This window comes from Mus musculus, chromosome 13 (assembly GCF_000001635.26).
Source record: "Mus musculus strain C57BL/6J chromosome 13, GRCm38.p6 C57BL/6J".
NCBI classification, from domain to species: domain Eukaryota; kingdom Metazoa; phylum Chordata; class Mammalia; order Rodentia; family Muridae; genus Mus; species Mus musculus.
The window spans coordinates 92286947-92304008 of record NC_000079.6 but is presented as its reverse complement, the minus strand read 5'-3'; the positions used below and the strand labels follow the sequence as shown (position 1 = coordinate 92304008).

Below are 17062 nucleotides of genomic sequence, written 5' to 3'. Positions count from 1 at the left end.
AAGTAGGAGTGAAAGTACAGTGAAACTGAGATGTTATTCTACTGTGTAACATAAAAATCCCACATGATTGCCTGTCTCAAACTTAGATAACCAATGAATGGATTCACTGTAAAACCCACAGAGATCTTCTGCTCAGGCACATGGGAGAGTGTTTTGATTTTCATTTCTAATTTAAAGTAATATTTGAATAGGCTCCCTGCAGCTGTCGACCACTCAGGTCAGATATGCGTCTACTACTCTAAAGCTCAGCCTCCTTTATTGTTCCAGAAAGTAGAGTAAAAGTAATAAAGCCCCTCACACTTCCTCAGCGAGCTCTGTCAAGGTTATTTTCTCCTCTAATAAAACTTGAGAACAACGAACACCCTGTGTATTTTTGTTGCTGAAATATTAATGAAGTCTTTCCCCACATGACTCATAAGATTTCTGTCCAGATTCGCTCTGCATGAGCTCTGGCTATGCATTGCTTTGGAGATTCATATCAAAGCACACAAACTTTGGCATCTTCATGACTATAAATAATTCAGAACTCCTTGAATATTTTAGACTAGTGATCAAATACTGTATATAGTTGAGTACCCGGGAATGCCAGCAGATAGAACTTTCTTTTAGAAATGTAGAGAATTCCCCATGGAAACAAGCAGTGACAAGAAGGAAATTTGTTTTGTATTTGGAAGGAAGAGTCCAAGCCCCATTCCAGAGTTTTTACCAACCCCACATTTGGGGAATTCCCAGGTGCAGTGAGTCCTCGATGCTGCTAAGAATTTATGAGCTTCAGGCGCAGTCTAGTTGAGGATTGCCCACTGGTCCATATCTTATTTCACTCAGTGGAGGTTTCAGCTTGAAGAAACATCTTGACTCCATCCAATTTGAAATTTAGATTTCTTGTTCCATTAGGATATAAAGAAAAACAGTGACAAAAAGCCCATGGCCAAACAAACAAACAAAATTGCATTTTTACTTAACACATCCAAAAGCTTGGGTTCCTGTGACTGAAGGGTACAGGACCTTCTCAGTGAAGGTCTGGGATTGTGAGCTAACACAGCCAATCTGATGGTTCACCTCCTGGTTTCTTTTTTCATGTTGTTGGTATTAAAAGCCTCCAGGAATTATATGCAGATAACATCTCTAGATCTCCTTTCTGATTCCACGTTCAAGGGAGTGTTTTGGTCCAGACCAAATTCTTCATAGATACTTCTTGGCAGGTCGGTACTCAGAAAGCTCTGTAAGTTCTCAGTTCTTTACTGTTTTTATTTTCTGACAACACTTTACTTAAGTAGTTCCTTTGTATGTCAGATGGCAGAGCAGCATTTCACTGTTAATTAGTGGCAGGCCAGCTGGTGGATCAGAGGCTGCTTCTACACTCTAACCTCAAGCGTCATGTCTCTGGGAGTAGAGTTTGGGCTCATGGGACTATTATACTATTCTTGTGAGGGTTTAGGTAGCTAAGGAATATTTCTGAATCATAAACACATTTTCACTCTAGAGAGAGTACAAAATTATTTCCTGCACTTTGTGTTGAGTGACGCTTCTTTCATAGTCTTTCTCATGCCAGCTATATAATCGTAACCTCAGATGCCGGTTACCAGTTTCTCCCTCATCACTGTGATGCTATTGACAGGCAAGACTCTCAGGAGGTGATGAGGCCATTTATTGCCTTTGTAAAAGGCTCATGGACCCACTAATGGCACTATCTATGAGGAACAGGCCCTTGCAGACTCTAGATCTGTTGGATCTTTGATTGTTAGCTTCCAGGCCCCAGAACTGTGAGCAGTAAATTTCTCTTGTTTATAGGTTGCCAAGCCTGATCTATTCTGTTATAGCACTGCACAGGACTAAAGTAGTAGCTGAGCACATATTTTGGATTTGTGTTTGATTCAGGCATATGTTAACTGGTCATTTCCAGGATGTAACCAGTTAAATCTGTCAGGAACAGGAATCATCAGGCTCCATTTCCAAACAAACAAGTAGCTGCTTAGTTACCAACTCAGAATCCAGGTTGCTAGCCCCGCTGACTTTGACCTTTGACTATGAATCCGTGTGAACACCTGTTAGCTATGCAGTCAGACACTACATAATGGACTCTTACTCTAAATGAGGCTTTGCACTTCATAGCCGTGCTTGGTGCTTCATAGGTACTTTTAGGACCTTCTGAATTAAACGTAAAGCCACTCCCACTTAGGAAGGTGGTGGCCATTCATTAACCATCTGTGGTTTGCTGCACACTATGTGAGAAGGTCACACCTTCATGTGAAAAGATGAGTGTGGTGCTTGAGCTCAGAATCCTTGCCTTCAAGGAGCTTAGATCCACTAAAGATGATGCAGTTGCAATCCAGATTACTGTATCTCAAGAAAATTAACAGCTATGAAGAGGACAGAAAGGCTACACACGTGTGCTGTCAGCTTGTAAGGTTGTCACCCTCTGATTGTTAATTAGTTATCACCGTACGAAAGGCAGAATAAATCTGTTGTTGGCCTTGGTTGGGGGAGTCTTCTAGAAGCAAAGAGGTCCCTTCAAGAGCCCCACTGCCTTGGGTACTGATTGTACGTTCTCTATATTTCTGGGTGAGGGCTTGTTTCTATCCATGGCTTGGGAAACTGGAGTTTTATGTAGATGTCCCCATCTGGAAGTGCTGCTAGGATGTGGTTTGAACACAAATGACCCCGAGTTACTTTTCTCCCTTTATAGTAAACTATTAGTAGTGGGGCTTGGTGGCATGTGTTTTTAATCACAGTTCTTGGGTGGCAGAGGCACAAGGATTACACATTTTAGTCCAGGTTGAGATTGGTACAAAAAACAAAGCAAGCAGGCAATTCACCAATTCTATCTAATGCTGCTGGCTTAGCTGATAAGGGAAACTAGTAACTCGTTGATTAATACTTCCTTAGAATTGTACATGTATGTTCAAATTAATTATTAAGGATAATTTCAAATTAGTAAAATTTTCTGGGAGTTTCAGGAACACAAGGAGTGTATGAATCCCAACTGTGTTTAAAGAAATCACTTTTGTTACTTTCTGTTCTACACTCACTAAACCTTGGCCACGTTAATGTATATTGTTAATTATAGAGTAAGTTACATCTGTTGCACACGTTGGAATGTTGGGTAAAAGATATTTACATCTTTACCAAGATGAGCCCATGCTAGAAGGTACGGGAGGGAGGCCTTAAGTGTGCTCACAGATACGGGAGGGAGGCCTTAAGCGTGCTCACAGATACGGGAGGGAGGCCTTAAGTGTGCTCACAGATACGGGAGGGAGGTCTTAAGTGTGCTGACAGATACGGGAGGGAGGCCTTAAGCGTGCTCACAGATACGGGAGGGAGGCCTTAAGTGTGCTGACAGATTTTCATAGCTCGTTGCACAGTTTTGCTTGAAGATAGCACCGTGTCCTCTGCCAGTGATAAAAATCTGTCTGGTTCTGTTCTTGGAGATGTGAACAGCTTGGAATGTTGTCCGGCTTCCTTTCCCTTCTGAGTTCTTGCCCTTGGTGTCACAGGCAGCAGATGACCGCATCCTGCCACCGTTCCTGGTTCCAGCTGATTTCCTGTCAAAATCCTAATTTCTGTCATAGTACTATTGGATTGTTTCTCGGCTCTAATTTTTTAAAATAGATGTGCTCACCTGTGCGTTTATTGAATTTCACCTTTTTCAGGAGTTTTAAACAGCTGTCAAGTGGAATGGAATTCATGAGAATTAATGGGACCACGCTAAGGAATCTGGAGATCCTTCAGAATCAGGTCAGGCTGAGACAAGGGCTAGCTGATACAAATGATGTGCAGTGAGCAAATAAAAGGGAGCTGGAGTGAGGCAGCAGGCTGCCCTCAGGTGTACTGCCCGTTTGTCACCATGTGACACTGATGACGGTGGCCCTACTCGGGGTGGACGGACTATAGAGCTACTGGCTTGTTTGCTTAGATGTTTGGTTGGTTTTGATTGTTTGAGAGAGGATTTCTCTGTGTAACCCTGGTAGTCTTGGAACTTTCTCTGTAGACCTGGCCGTGAATAAAGAGAGATCCACTTGCCTCTGTCTCCCGAGTGCTGGGATTAAAGGCGTGCGCCACCACTGCCTGGCAGCTTTAAAAAAACAAAACAAAAAACAAAAACCTAAAGGACATAGCATGCTGTTGTTTCCATATATATTTCTTAGAACATGTGCTCTTTCAAACTTAATGAGAAGTGATTGTCTTCATGTGGTTGGTAAGTGTTTTTCCTACACTGTTCCTGCTCCATCTCAGGCAGGCCTACTAGGGGCAGTTCTCAAATCCAGGTCCTAAGGCAAAGGTCACCTATAATTAAGCTGTGTGTCAACGCCCCTTCCAAATCAGGGTGTGAGTTCTGATAGAGACAGAAGCTGAGAGCTAATGTCCTCTGCTTACCTTGAAGGTTACCAGGGGCCTTTCTTTAAACAGGGGCTTCAGGATAGTTTATTCACAGTTAACCAAAACTATGAAGTCTTTTTTGTATACATTGAATATTTTGATATTTTATCTGTGTGCATGGGTATATATTTTCTTTTTCCCAGGGTAGATAAGCAGCTCTTAGGAGAAACACGTTATTTGGGCATGTGTATTGTTTAAATCAGGCGTGAGATGGAGCTCAGTGGTGGAACAGCTGCCTGGCACTAACACTGGAAAAAGTTAGGATAGGTGGATGAAGTAGAACACCTAAACAGCAACAGATGCAGTACTGCCCTGCACTGTACTATAGAATCGTCTCAGTGATAAAACTTGTTATCTGATTTTTTCCAGACTGATATGAAGACCAAAGGAAGCTTGCTTTGGGTTTTAGACCACACTAAAACTTCATTTGGGAGAAGGAAGTTAAAGAATTGGGTTACCCAGCCACTGCTTAAATTAAGGTAAAAGGAATTCTTTGTGTGTATGTGTTTAAACTGGGGGATATAAAATTGTAAAATTAAAAGTATATTCGCTTCTTTAAAACTAATGTTGCCATGGCTAATTAGATCACAGTCTTCAGTTGGAACAATTGAAGCTGTCTACTAGCTACAGAGCCAGCCCCATCCCCCACACCAGTCAGGATCAAAACTTGATGGGAGTCTGTGGGCATTGTTGGGGTCATGGTGCTCAGTGGGCTCACTTCAGTTTTTGAGATGGGATTTATGTTTAATGATATTGTCACATTGTTTCCTATAAAAGGTTCCCCTTGTAGCTTTATCAGGTCTGCTGAGTTTAAGCAAGAAGACTGTTCAGTGTGGTTCTCTAGCTTCTTATAGATGGAGCATGTTAGCAGGCATGGGTTCCAGTGCTTTTTGAAAATCACATAATTTATATCGCATTCCCTTTTAAGACTCCATCTTTGGATTGTTCTACTTGATGATTTGGCCACTTGCTTCGGTACTGCCAAAAAGCACATTCAAGATTTAGTAGCAGACTGTGTGTTAAAACATTAATAAGAGCTAGAAAGATTAAAGCATTAAACAAGGGCTCAGAGGTCGAAAGCACTCGTTGATCTTGTAGAGGACACAAGTTCAATTCCCAGCATCCCACATGGTGGCTTACAACCACTCACAACTTTTTCTGGTCCCCATGTGTACCAGGCTTGCTGTCATGTGTACTTGGCTTGCAGGGATATATACATACATTCAGGTTAAATACCCATATACTGAAAATAAATCTAAAAGATTGAAAAATGGTATAAGTTAATGAGTATTTCCTTTGTGAGTGCCCCCCTCTGCTTGTACTTCAAAATTTGAAATACCCCAGGGTTCTCCTCTCTGACTCAGGAACTTATCTGTGGTCATGGCTTCTCCTGTAACCTATAGGCTGATGATATACCAGACCTATATAAAGCAAATTAGGGACGAAAAATTTCTTCAATGAAATAGTGATTTTTTTTTTTTTCACTGTTGGGGTTGGTCAAACCCAGGTACTTGTGAAATATTAGGTAATTTCTGAACTTCTCTTCCACTGAGCCATACCCTTATCCCTGAGACAGTTTCTATTATGTTTCAATAAAATCAGAAGTTTTGGCCTTTCATGGCTGTTTCATCTGCCTGCTCTCATCTATTCCTCATCATGTGTCTGCCCGTAGTGCTTGGATGTGGAGAAGCTGTCCCACATCTCGTGATCTTGGTACTTGGTGGTTTGTTTAGCTGGAATGTTCTTCCTTTTTCCTTCAATTTCTACAAAGTTAACTGACAATACTTTAGGTCTCAGCTTAAAACGTTACAGTTTTAGCAAGGTTTTTCTCATTCAAATAGATAGCATATTGCATACTATGTATTAATATATAATATAAATTATATTCCTTTTCTTAGCTTTTGATAGCATATAGAATCTTTGTCTGTTTTATGACTAGATGATTCCATTTAAAAATTTTAGGATGCCGAGTAAGATGTGAAAGCTGGGCGTGGTGGCGCACACCTTTAATCCCAGCACTTGGGAGGCAGAGGCAGGTGGATTTCTGAGTTTGAGGCCAGCCTGGTCTACAGAGTGAGATCCAGAACAGCCAGGGCTACACAGAGAAACCCTATCTCAAAACAACAACAGCAACAACAACAACAACAAAAAAAGCTCAGCGGAGTAAGATGTGAAAGTAAAGCCCTGCCCTGCAAGGGGACCTTGCCTTTCTAGGAAAATGGATTTTAGAGAAACCTTGGGAAAGGCAGCTTTCCTTTATATTGTTCTTGGCTTTAGCTTTACAAAATTTGCCCAAAGAAACTGTTTTCCCTTTTATTAGAATATGTGTTTAGCCAAGAATGAAAATATTGTCCTTAACTCAGTGTGGCAGCATTTTGCATTCTTGTCAAATCTCTGTTGACATCATGGGAGAAGTTCCAACTCTCAGAACTATGCAAAAAGTCAGGCTGGTCAAATAGAGCTCTGTGTGCTTTAAACAGTGTGTGAGAGCTCTTACTCCTCGGCCTCTCAGTACAGGCGGGTTCTTTCTTTTTCAGCAATATTTGGGACCTATTTGAGGTTAAGCTTATAGGACCTGAACTCCACAGCTGGAGATGTTTTAGGATTTTATTGTGTTGAAGAGACACCATGACTATGACAACTCTTATACTGGAAAATATTTACGTCGGGCTGGCTTACAGTTTCAGAGGTTTAGTCCATTATTGTCATGGCAGGAAACATGATGGCAGACATGGTGCTGGAGAAGGAGCTAAGAGGTCTACATCTTGGTCCATAGGCAGCAGAATTGAAAGTAACACAGTAGCCAGACTTGAGATTCTGAGACCTCAAAGCTCAGTCCCAGAGTGCCACACCTCTTCAACAAGGCCACACCTCCTCCAGCAAGGCCATGCCTCCTAATAGTGCCAAGCATTCAAACACACCAGTCCGTGGGGACCTTTCCTATTCCAAATGCCACAGGTGGTATGGATGGTCTGTAAGTTTGATTGGGCTTCTCTGACACCGTACCATGGACTTGATGATTTTAACCATGACGATGATGAAGGTTTCTGTACGGTGAGCTGGTTCTTTGAGGTCTATGCTTCTTTCCCAGCTTCTGGCAGTTTGCTGGCACCTTTTGCTTCTCTTGGCTTCTGGCTGCATTTCCTAGATCACTGCCTTCATGGTCTAGTGGTGTTGTGCTGGTGTGCATCCAGAGTAAGTTGATCCTTCTTTTTAATAGATAAAGAAAATGGAGCCTGGCTACTTATCCAAGGCATCTAGCCAAGCATGTAGGTGAATGCTTAAAAGCACAGTTAATGAGACTTAAAGCTGAAGTCCTGATTTCCTTATTTAGTTTTGTCATTTTGGATATGTTGTTACCTTGTCTATGACTCATTTCTTCCCCTGTAAAATAAAAATTACAATGATCATATGAAATACTATTTACAATGGATTAGTATGTGTACTGGGTAGTTTTGTGTCAGCTTGACACAGGCTGGAGTTATCAGAGAAAAGAGCTTCAGTTGAGGAAATGCCTCCATGAGTTCCAGCTTTAAGGCATTTTCTCAATTAGTGATCAAGGGGGAGGTCCCCTTGTGGGTGGTAACATCTCTGGACTGGTAGTCTTGGTTCTATAAGAGAGCAGGCTGAGCAAGCCAGGGGAAGCAAGCCAATAAAGAACATCCCTCCATGGCTTCTGCATCAGCTCCTGCTCTCTGACCTGCTTGAGTTCCAGTCCTGACTTCCTTTGGTGATGAACAGCAGTATGGAAGTGTAAGCTGAATAAACCCTTTCCTTCCCAACTGCTTCTTGGTCATGATGTTTGTGCAGGAATAGAAACCCTACTAAGACAGTATGCTTCTTAGTTTGAATGCCATGGTCAGAAGACAGCTAGCTGTACTAGTTACTGTAGTAAAAACTCAGAAGCAACTCACTGGTAGGGATCTAAAAGGAAATTGTCTAGTCATACATTGTTCTAGTACCAGCAGTTAAAATGGGTGACCTAATCTACATATATCCACATGGATGAATTGAAAAAAGATGAAATGATATCACTTACTTAAGTCTTATAATAGTAATATCTTGTTAGATTCAGAGGCTCAGATAGGACTGTAAAAGTATGAAACATAAACAGAAAGGGTGTTTATTGGCATTAGAGCACTGATCACTTCCAGGAAGGTAGAAATGGAAATGAGGACATGGGTTACACAGTGTTTCCCATGTGCTCCTGTGTCAGTAACAGATGTGTTGTGGAACGTGTGCTGCATCCTCCCCAGGCGTTTGTGTGCTGGCTAGTTTTATGTCAGCTTGACATGAGGCAGAGTTATTTAGGTTGAGTAACTCAATTAAGAAAATAGCCTCACAAGATTGGCCTGTGGACAAGTCTGTGAGGCAGGTGATTCATGTAGGAGAGCCTAGTTCACTGTGAGTGCTGTGTCCCCTAGGGTGAGCTGTAAAAATGTAGGCCGAGCAAGCTGGGGAGCGAGCCAGTAAGCAGCACTCTTCCATGGCTTTTCCATGAGTTCTTGCCTCTGGTTCCTAACATAAGAACCTGGTCTGAACCCCTTCACGAAGGACAAGTCCTTCCCAAGTTGCTTTTGGTCACTCTGTTTATCACTGCAGTAGAAACTCTAAGACAGATAATTAACTGGACTTATAATACCAGGCATGGGTCTTATGGACTTGATCCAATCGACTGAGAGCAGCAGCTGGTTACCTCACAACAGTCTTGCCGCTATTGCACAGGTAGACACGTATTGTATGGCACTTTGGTTTTGTGGTTCGTCGGCTTCACAGCTCGATATGACAATCCATGCCCTCTACCCTTACCCTCAGCAACTTGCATGGTGCCTTCCAGTACTTGGGATGCTTCTTACAGGGCGTTAGTTTCCACCTCAGATCCAGCTTGGTTTTCTCTGTCTTGTAACCAACATATGCAGTGCCCTCGGCAATAGGTTGTCTGTTGTTTGTTTGTTTGTTTGTTTTCTCATTCTGGTCTATAATTAAGAGTACTGACAAGTGGCCATGTTTTGGGGCGGGGGCTGGCCTCCTTCCTCTAACTAGCTCCAATTGAAATACACCACAACTAGGACTGGGAACTTTAATTTTTAACCCACTGCTTCTCGCAGCATGTTAACTTCCTTTAGTCTGTCTTTTGAGTTTTTCTATTTGGATTACAAGATTTTTTTCTCCCTATATTACCTTTTAGTACTCCTTCATTTGGGTTAACCCTTCTCCATGCTCCTCTTGTTTCTGCAGCTCTACAATACCTGCGGAAACTTCCCGGCTCTTCAACTTTCTCCTTCCTACTTTATTTTAATTTATATTTTTCCACTCTCCCTTTCTTAAAGTGCCACAGTCCCCAGTTTCCTGGTTTCCACAGGTATTCAGTTCTCCACATTAAACAGACAGAGGTAAAGCCAACATCTGCTGTGAGAAAGAGCGTGTTGTCTTTGTCCTGAGACTGGGCTGCCTTTTTCAGTACTTTTTTTTCCCCCATTTCACCCATTTCCCTACACATTTCCTTTTTGGGTAAATCACACTCTTGTGTGCGTGAACTGCATTTCCTGTCTGATCACGGCTGCTTGTGTTTCCTTACTGTTGTGAGTAGCAGCGGTGCATACGGCTGTACTGCTGTCTGTGGTATGATAGACTGTACTACAGCTGGGCCATCCATATGGGAGTTTTAGTTCTAATTTTTAAAGAAACCTCTAGATTCATTTCTAAAATGGCTGTACTGGTTTATACTCCATGCTAGTGGTTTTTGGTCATTTGTGTTCTTTATGAAAGAAAAAATGAAAACTTTCCATGTATTATTTATTTTGCAAAAACAAAACAAAATTACAAAAAATTAAAAATGGTGCTGCTGCTATGCTTTGCCACCATCAGTAATCAGGTGAAAGCACGATTCACACCCAAGCCCATCTGTGTAGAGGGAACTCTGTCAAATTCCTTGCTTGGACACATACAGCAATAGTTGTAATCGGCCCATTTGCAGGCTCTGAGGACGGCCCTCCCACGTGGGATCTATCTAGGTCATTCTGGATTTTCTGCTTCCTGCATTTTCTTTGTGTAGGGATATCAGGAGAACCTTACTGAGGAATAGATGATGATCGTGTGTCATTCCATATCAAGTCGGCAGCAGCAGCAGCACTACCCAGTGAATGCTGCCTGTACAGGTGGGCAGCATTCTCTCTCTCTCTCTCTGTCTCTCTCTCTCTCTGTGTCTCTCTCTGTCTCTCTGTTTCTCTCTCTGTCTCCCTCTCTGTCTGACTCACTCACTCTCTCTCTGACTCACTCTCTCTCTCTCTCTCTCTCTCTGGTTTTTTCCAGACAGGGTTTCTCTGTGTAGCCCTGACTGGCCTCGAACTCAGAAATCTGCCTGCCTCTGCTTCCCAAGTGCTGGGATCAAAGGCGTGCGCCACCACTGCTCAGTCAAAATGCTCCTTTATTTAATGAGCTGTTCTGGGGAAGTCCTGAGAATTTAGGAAGCTCAATGTCATGTTCTTGTTGTGTACATACGTGTTAAGCCATCATTGATCACTAAAGGTAGTATGTTGGTTATTGAAGCCAGCTACTAACAGGACCTCCCAAATTCGGTGGTTCTAACAGTGAAAGTAATGTATTTATATGTTCATTACATTAAAAACCCAAGGTCTTTCCATAGTTTAAAAACCAATGTGGTCTTTCTGGTTTAGAGTGGGATAGAAGTGTGATGTCACAGATGTTCTGGGATGCCGTATGAGTCCCTAGGTCACCCTGGACAGTGCCAGAGGGAGGGGAAGAAGGAAGCACGTGTGTCCGTCCACAGAGCCCTGTCTGCTTGTTTGTAGGGGAGGGAGAGGGATAAGTGTGTCCTGAGTGCCCAGCAGTCCACTGAGACACCCAGCGATGGCTTCTGCCCCTGCTGCTGTCTCCACTTCATAGTGCAACTATCTTATCAATTCAAACAGTAACTTAAATCTTTGGGTGGTCTCATTAATTTTTTAGCCTCCTTTCACCGCTCCCACTCGCCCAGGTCACATTGCATAACTCCAGCTATTCCTGTGTTCTGTGTCCTAAAGTCGCTTTTTTTTTTTTTTAACCAAAAGATGAAGCAAGTGTGACTCTGTATCCTTTATTCCCCGTGACGTAGCGAGGGCCTGGGGGTGGAACACAGCACCCCTCACGCTTTCCTTCACTAGGATAGGATGGTTATTTTGCACTTGTAGTGCTGTATCAGTGACATGGTATTACTCCTGCTCTCAAGGAATCTAGTCCTGCTTGGAGCTGTGCAGTCCTCTAGTAAGGAGAGCGACGTGCAGGGAAGGGAGCTTCGGAGTCAATACAACTCCTGTCCCGATACATGGACTCCTTAGGGTACACAAAGAAAGAAGAGTGCTTTTAGAGTTCAAGGCACTTTGTAGAAAATGGTATGAGGATCATGCCTGCTGACTTTATGATGTACTCAGATTGCATAAATGAACGATTAAAATGAAAGGAATGGGAACCATTAGGATTAGCTCCTTGGCTACATCTCCCTGTGATTTTCATACAGCAGAGAGTACATTTTCATGGTAGTTAATTCTGTTGAATAATTAAATGGCTCTTATTTTGGAAACCCGTATGTCTGGATTATTAATGCCCCGTTTCTAGTTTATTACCCTGGCTTAAATGACGAGGTAATAGAAATATTACATATTTCCTTTCACTTAATATTAAATTTATATTAACAGAAGTGTTACTTTTAACTCTCTAGAACTACTTAAACTTAACATCACCAGGAGGCTTTATTAATTCTCTGTGGTTTCCCACACTCTATGCCAACAGCACTTTTATGGGGCTCACTCAGCCCAGGGCGATTATTCATTCTCACACTGGAAAGGAACGTGTCAGGTGCATGCTGGGAGCTGTGACTGATTGCTACTGCCTTCACACCTGTGCCCTCTGACCTTTGAAGGTGAACGGGAAGTGTGGCAACTGCTCTTCACTGCTCTTTTGAACTACTTTTCAAAAGTGAACCTATTGGGGGTCTTAGCTCATGTCTGCCCACCAGGGCATGAGGATTAACCCCTCACAGGGCCAGGAACATGGGGTCCTTCCTCTCCTTGGTTACCCAGCTCAGTGCCTGGGGAGATGCAGGCCAACGGTGATGTCCCAGCATCAAAGGCAGCGTTCACTGCAGCAGCAGCAGCAGAGGACCAAGGGAGACTGCTGAGAAGGAGTGGATGTTTTCAGTTTCCTGGTCCTCTGGATGGATCTTTCTCCACGCTTATGCTTTTCCTTGTGGGGCTTCCCAGGCTGACCATCCTCAGAGTGCTGGAGGAGGACTTCCTCAATTGTGACTTTGAAACAAAAACTCATCTATGTGAGAGAACTGCTGTTTTACAATCGATAATAGCTACTGCTATTTATTGAAACTGTCTGCTCCTCTCTGTTCCCATAGCAGCCTCCTCACATTCAGCCCTTCTCTGTTGCTTGGCTGGCTTTATGAAGCAGCTTCTAACTGATCCTCAGCCTGACCAGACCACCAGTCTTGGTTCTCAGTTTAGTGTCACAGCTGCTGTGTGGCTCCAGTTGCTTTTAGGCCACAGTGCTGCTCTGGCCCCCTGTCATGGTTCCCACATCCCTGGGGCATCTCCCCTAGTCTTTTATAGCTCTTCATCTAGAACAGTGCTGAAGTCCCAGAAGTCCCCTCTGACCCCTGAAGACGTCTGTTCATATCAACAACCACAAATGAGACAGAGGGAAGAGGTTGGGGTGTAGGGGGAGAGATTAAAAACAGTGGTCATAATTCTATTTCTATTTCAAAATGGACTCCTGAAACTAGATGCATCTCTGTGTGTTTCACTGTTCCTGGATCATAACACATTTATCATTCCATTTTATCATATCATTGCTGATTTTTAAAACGGGTTCTTGGTTTTTGTTTTTGCTAATACGGTGTAAGTTCATATGGACAAGATTTGCAAAGTATGCGCTTTACAATTCTACCCTGACACCTCCTACCTGCTGTATTGGTGCTTTCTGCGTACTCTATAATTGTCTATTAGGTAAATGAATGTGGTCAGTACAGCAATACTTCAGTCTTAGAAAAGGACTCTATGTTTCTAGTAGAAGGCTACTTTTAAAAAAGATTCATTTATTTTACTTTGTATATGAAGAGAGAGAGAGAGTGTGTGTGTGTGTGTCTGTGTGTGTGTAACAGTGAGTACCTGGTGCCCTTGAGGAGAACATCAGACCACCTTCAGCTGAAGTTACACATGGTTGTGAGTCATAGGGATGCTGGGAGTCAAGCCCAGGTCCTGAGAAGGAAGCAAGCTCTTAACCACTCAGCCACACCATCTGACCAGTGCATTAGCATCTGAAGTTGGTTGGCTAGTTTTGATCATCCACCTTTAAAGCAAACCTTTTTATGAAAACCAAGCGATGACAGCAAAACTAAACCTACTAGACATGAGTCTGTGTGCACCTTATGTCTTCCTCAAGTGCTCGCATGTTTAAATTGCAGAGATATCCTCATGAAAAGTAACCAGGAAGTTCCAACGGCATCAGTAGGAGCAGCTCTGTTGGCTGAACTATTAGTGATACTAACATTATCAACCAGCTCATCTCCAAGTGTGAAGGAGTCCAGTGGCCTCAACAAAGGCTTCTTTGGCCCATGGTTGATAGTGAGTAATCAGCCATTTACGGGACCCCATGTCCATTGTTCTTTGGCATCTGCAATGAAATGGTTCCGGCACCTTCTTTCCTTGGTTTCGGGTGTATAATATTGAACGACCAATGGAGCACTAATGTGGATCATCTTGGGATAATATCTGTTGTGGTTAGTTTTAGTTGCCAACCTGACATAATTAATCTGGGAAAAGGTGATCTCAGTGAAGGAGTCTATGTATGTAGGGTAGTATCTTGGAGAGTGGGAGGACCCAGCCACTGTGGGTGAGCCATTCCCTAGGTTTGGGTCTGAATGTTAAAGGATTGGAGAAAGAGAGCTGGGCAGAAGTATATTCTCTATCAGTGCTTGACTACAGATGTGACCAGCTGCTTCAAGTTCCTGCCACCTGATTTCCCTACACTGCTGGACTGTCACCTGGAATTGTGTGCCTAATAAGTTTTCCCCCTGCATTGCTTTGCCAGGGTATTTTATCACAGCGACAGTGCAGAAAGCTCAGACATCATTATCATTTCTCATCCTTTTGACAGTGCTGCTTCCTGTTGTTTGTCAGGCTTACCCAACCTTTCACTGACTGAGCTAATCGGATGATTCTCATGGCTCCCCTACTGCTTTATTTTAATTTCTTAGAAGGCCTTTTAACTCCTTCAATTAAAAAAAAAAAAACCCTCCAAATTACGTGAATTGTTTTATTTTTAAATCCTTGAAGTCATTCTTTGGTCATTGGCATTTTAATCTGTATACAGAAGTTAAAAATGGAACTATTGCTACTTAGTATTAACAGATTTGTGCTAAGCAACACCACACACCCCTTTACTGTCTCCCTGCCCACATAGGCATCTGTAATTAGTCCTAACATGTTTTCTCAATGCGACTCCTCACTAGTCTCAGTATAACACTTCAAATTACTGCTACCTGCTTCTTGGTGCTGAAGATTCCAGGTGCGGCTCTTCTTGTTCACTTACTTTACCAGAAATAACCATCTTTGTAGGTATTTCTTAAGGTCTGTTTATAGTTATTTCCATTTCTTTCATAATCTATACCCTACTCCCTACCCAAATGCATCCCAGCTTGGTTTTCAAGACAGGGTTTCTCTGTATAGCCCTGGCTATCCTAGAACTAAGTTTGTAGACCAGGCTGGCCTCAAGCTGAGCAAGCCAGGGGAAGCAAGCCAGTAAAGAACATCCCTCCATGGCTTCTGCATCAGCTCCTGCTTTCTGACCTGCTTGAGTTCCAATCCTGACTTCCTTTGGTGATGAACAGCAGTATGGAAGTGTAAGCCGAATAAAACCCTTTCCTCCCCAAATTCTTCTTGGTCATGATGTTTGTGCAGGAATAGAAACCCTGACTGAGACAGTTACCTAATGATCAGAACTAATGATAGCATTGTGTTGTAAGCCCAGCTTATATTTGTGAGTTCTTGTAAGAACACTAAAGTTTAGGCCCATTGCTATTCACATTTTATACCTGGAAAAACCAAGGTGAGGCTAAGTAATAAATGGTGGAACCTAAGACTTGGGTCACATTCCTCTGATTCCTCAAATTCTTAAGCTCTAAGCTGAAAAAGTCTGTGTTAGTACCAAAATGATTCACATTATGCTGTGGCCTGTGACGACACCAGGCTAGACCAAAACCTGCTTGCTTTGTGGTTTTCAGGTTGAAACTAACATAGTATAATATTTCTATCTCTTAAGGAATTTATGGTCCTGTGTCTATTTTTTTTTTTTCTGCTAGAACTCATAAAGCTGACTTAGGTTTTTATTCGAGTCATTTGCTATTATCTTTATATATTGAAAAAAACCTTTAATTTTGAGATAGTAGCTATCTGTGTGGGTGTCATATACATTCACAGATGGTATCTTTTAAAAAGTCTGTCCTCGACCATCTGTAGCATCAACCTCATCTGATCCAATTGGTGTCATCCTTCATTTTTGCAGGGATTAGTTATTGAAGTAGATCTTCATATGTATTTTATAACATTTTGGGTAAATGTTAAAGCAAAACATTGATTTATTTTATCACAACAGTCCTATGGAAAACAGCTTTCGTCTTTTTTTTTTTTTTTTTTTTTTTTAGCTCAGTTTGCTTTATTTCATATGTATCCGTGGGAAGCAAGTTGAATTGAAATAAACAACTGTTTATTGAACATCCTGTGATATTCTGTGATCCTTAAGTTGTGGGATGTTTAGTGTAGTGTCACTGCACCTTAGAAAGGCATGGCTTTATGGGTGGATTCGAGGCTGTTGAGTTGTAGTTAACTGAACTTGCTTCATGGGGATTAATACTTTGCTGGCCTTGATGGACACAGAGACCCCTGCCTGGACAGAAGTTAGGACTGGTTGTGAACCAGCATATCGGTGCTGGAAAGAGAACCCAGACCTTCTGCACGATCAGCAACTGTTCTTAAATGCCAAACTATCTATTTCTAGACCCTCACCTTATTTAATGCTTGATGCCCCTGTTTTTCACTCTTTTCTCCATTGGTTTATTCATTTAAATTGTACTAAGGGCCTGTGTGCACCAGACATGTGCACTCGCCAGTGTCTTTTGTATCATAGTAGTCTATAGTGCCTGTATAGGGAGTTGGTGGGCTACAATTCACTGAGGATACATTTAATCTTCAGGTTTCCGTTTTATGTTGACAAGGCCTTCACATATCTTCCCAAGTGACTTAATCACTCAGGGTATGTCACCATTGATGAGGTCCTACAACCCTGTTTTCCTGTGTCTTCTGACATCACAGTCTCCACACTTTCTATTGTTACTCCTCTATCTTTGATTAGGCTCTATTTCCACCAACGATGCTCCATTCAACAGTGCTTCTACCATAACCACTTCATCTTACTGCTCAAGGTAGCCCTATGAGCCATGGTAGCCAAGTTATCTTAGCAAACACATCCCAAGTCTTAATGGTTTGACTACTTGAGAACTTTATTTGGTAGCAGATGTGGAAGTAAAGTGTGTTCTCCTGTAGTCATGAGCCCAGGTAGATGGCATCATCGTGTGGCTTACAGCAGTGCTTTGAGCAAAGGCGGGAAGGATAGTGTGGAAGGT

General features: G+C 42.4%; 1 protein-coding gene across 7 annotated transcripts in view; it reads left to right on the top strand.

Moving 5' to 3' along the window:
- Positions 1–17062, top strand: part of Msh3 (mutS homolog 3) — a 143127-nt gene that overhangs the window by 50996 nt on the left and 75069 nt on the right. For all 7 annotated transcript variants that reach the window (NM_001311120.1, NM_010829.2, XM_006517543.2 and 4 more), the window contains 2 exons: positions 3651–3735; positions 4747–4856. In NM_001311120.1, coding sequence (NP_001298049.1) covers positions 3651–3735; positions 4747–4856 — 195 coding nt within the window. The remainder of the gene's footprint in view (positions 1–3650; positions 3736–4746; positions 4857–17062) is intronic.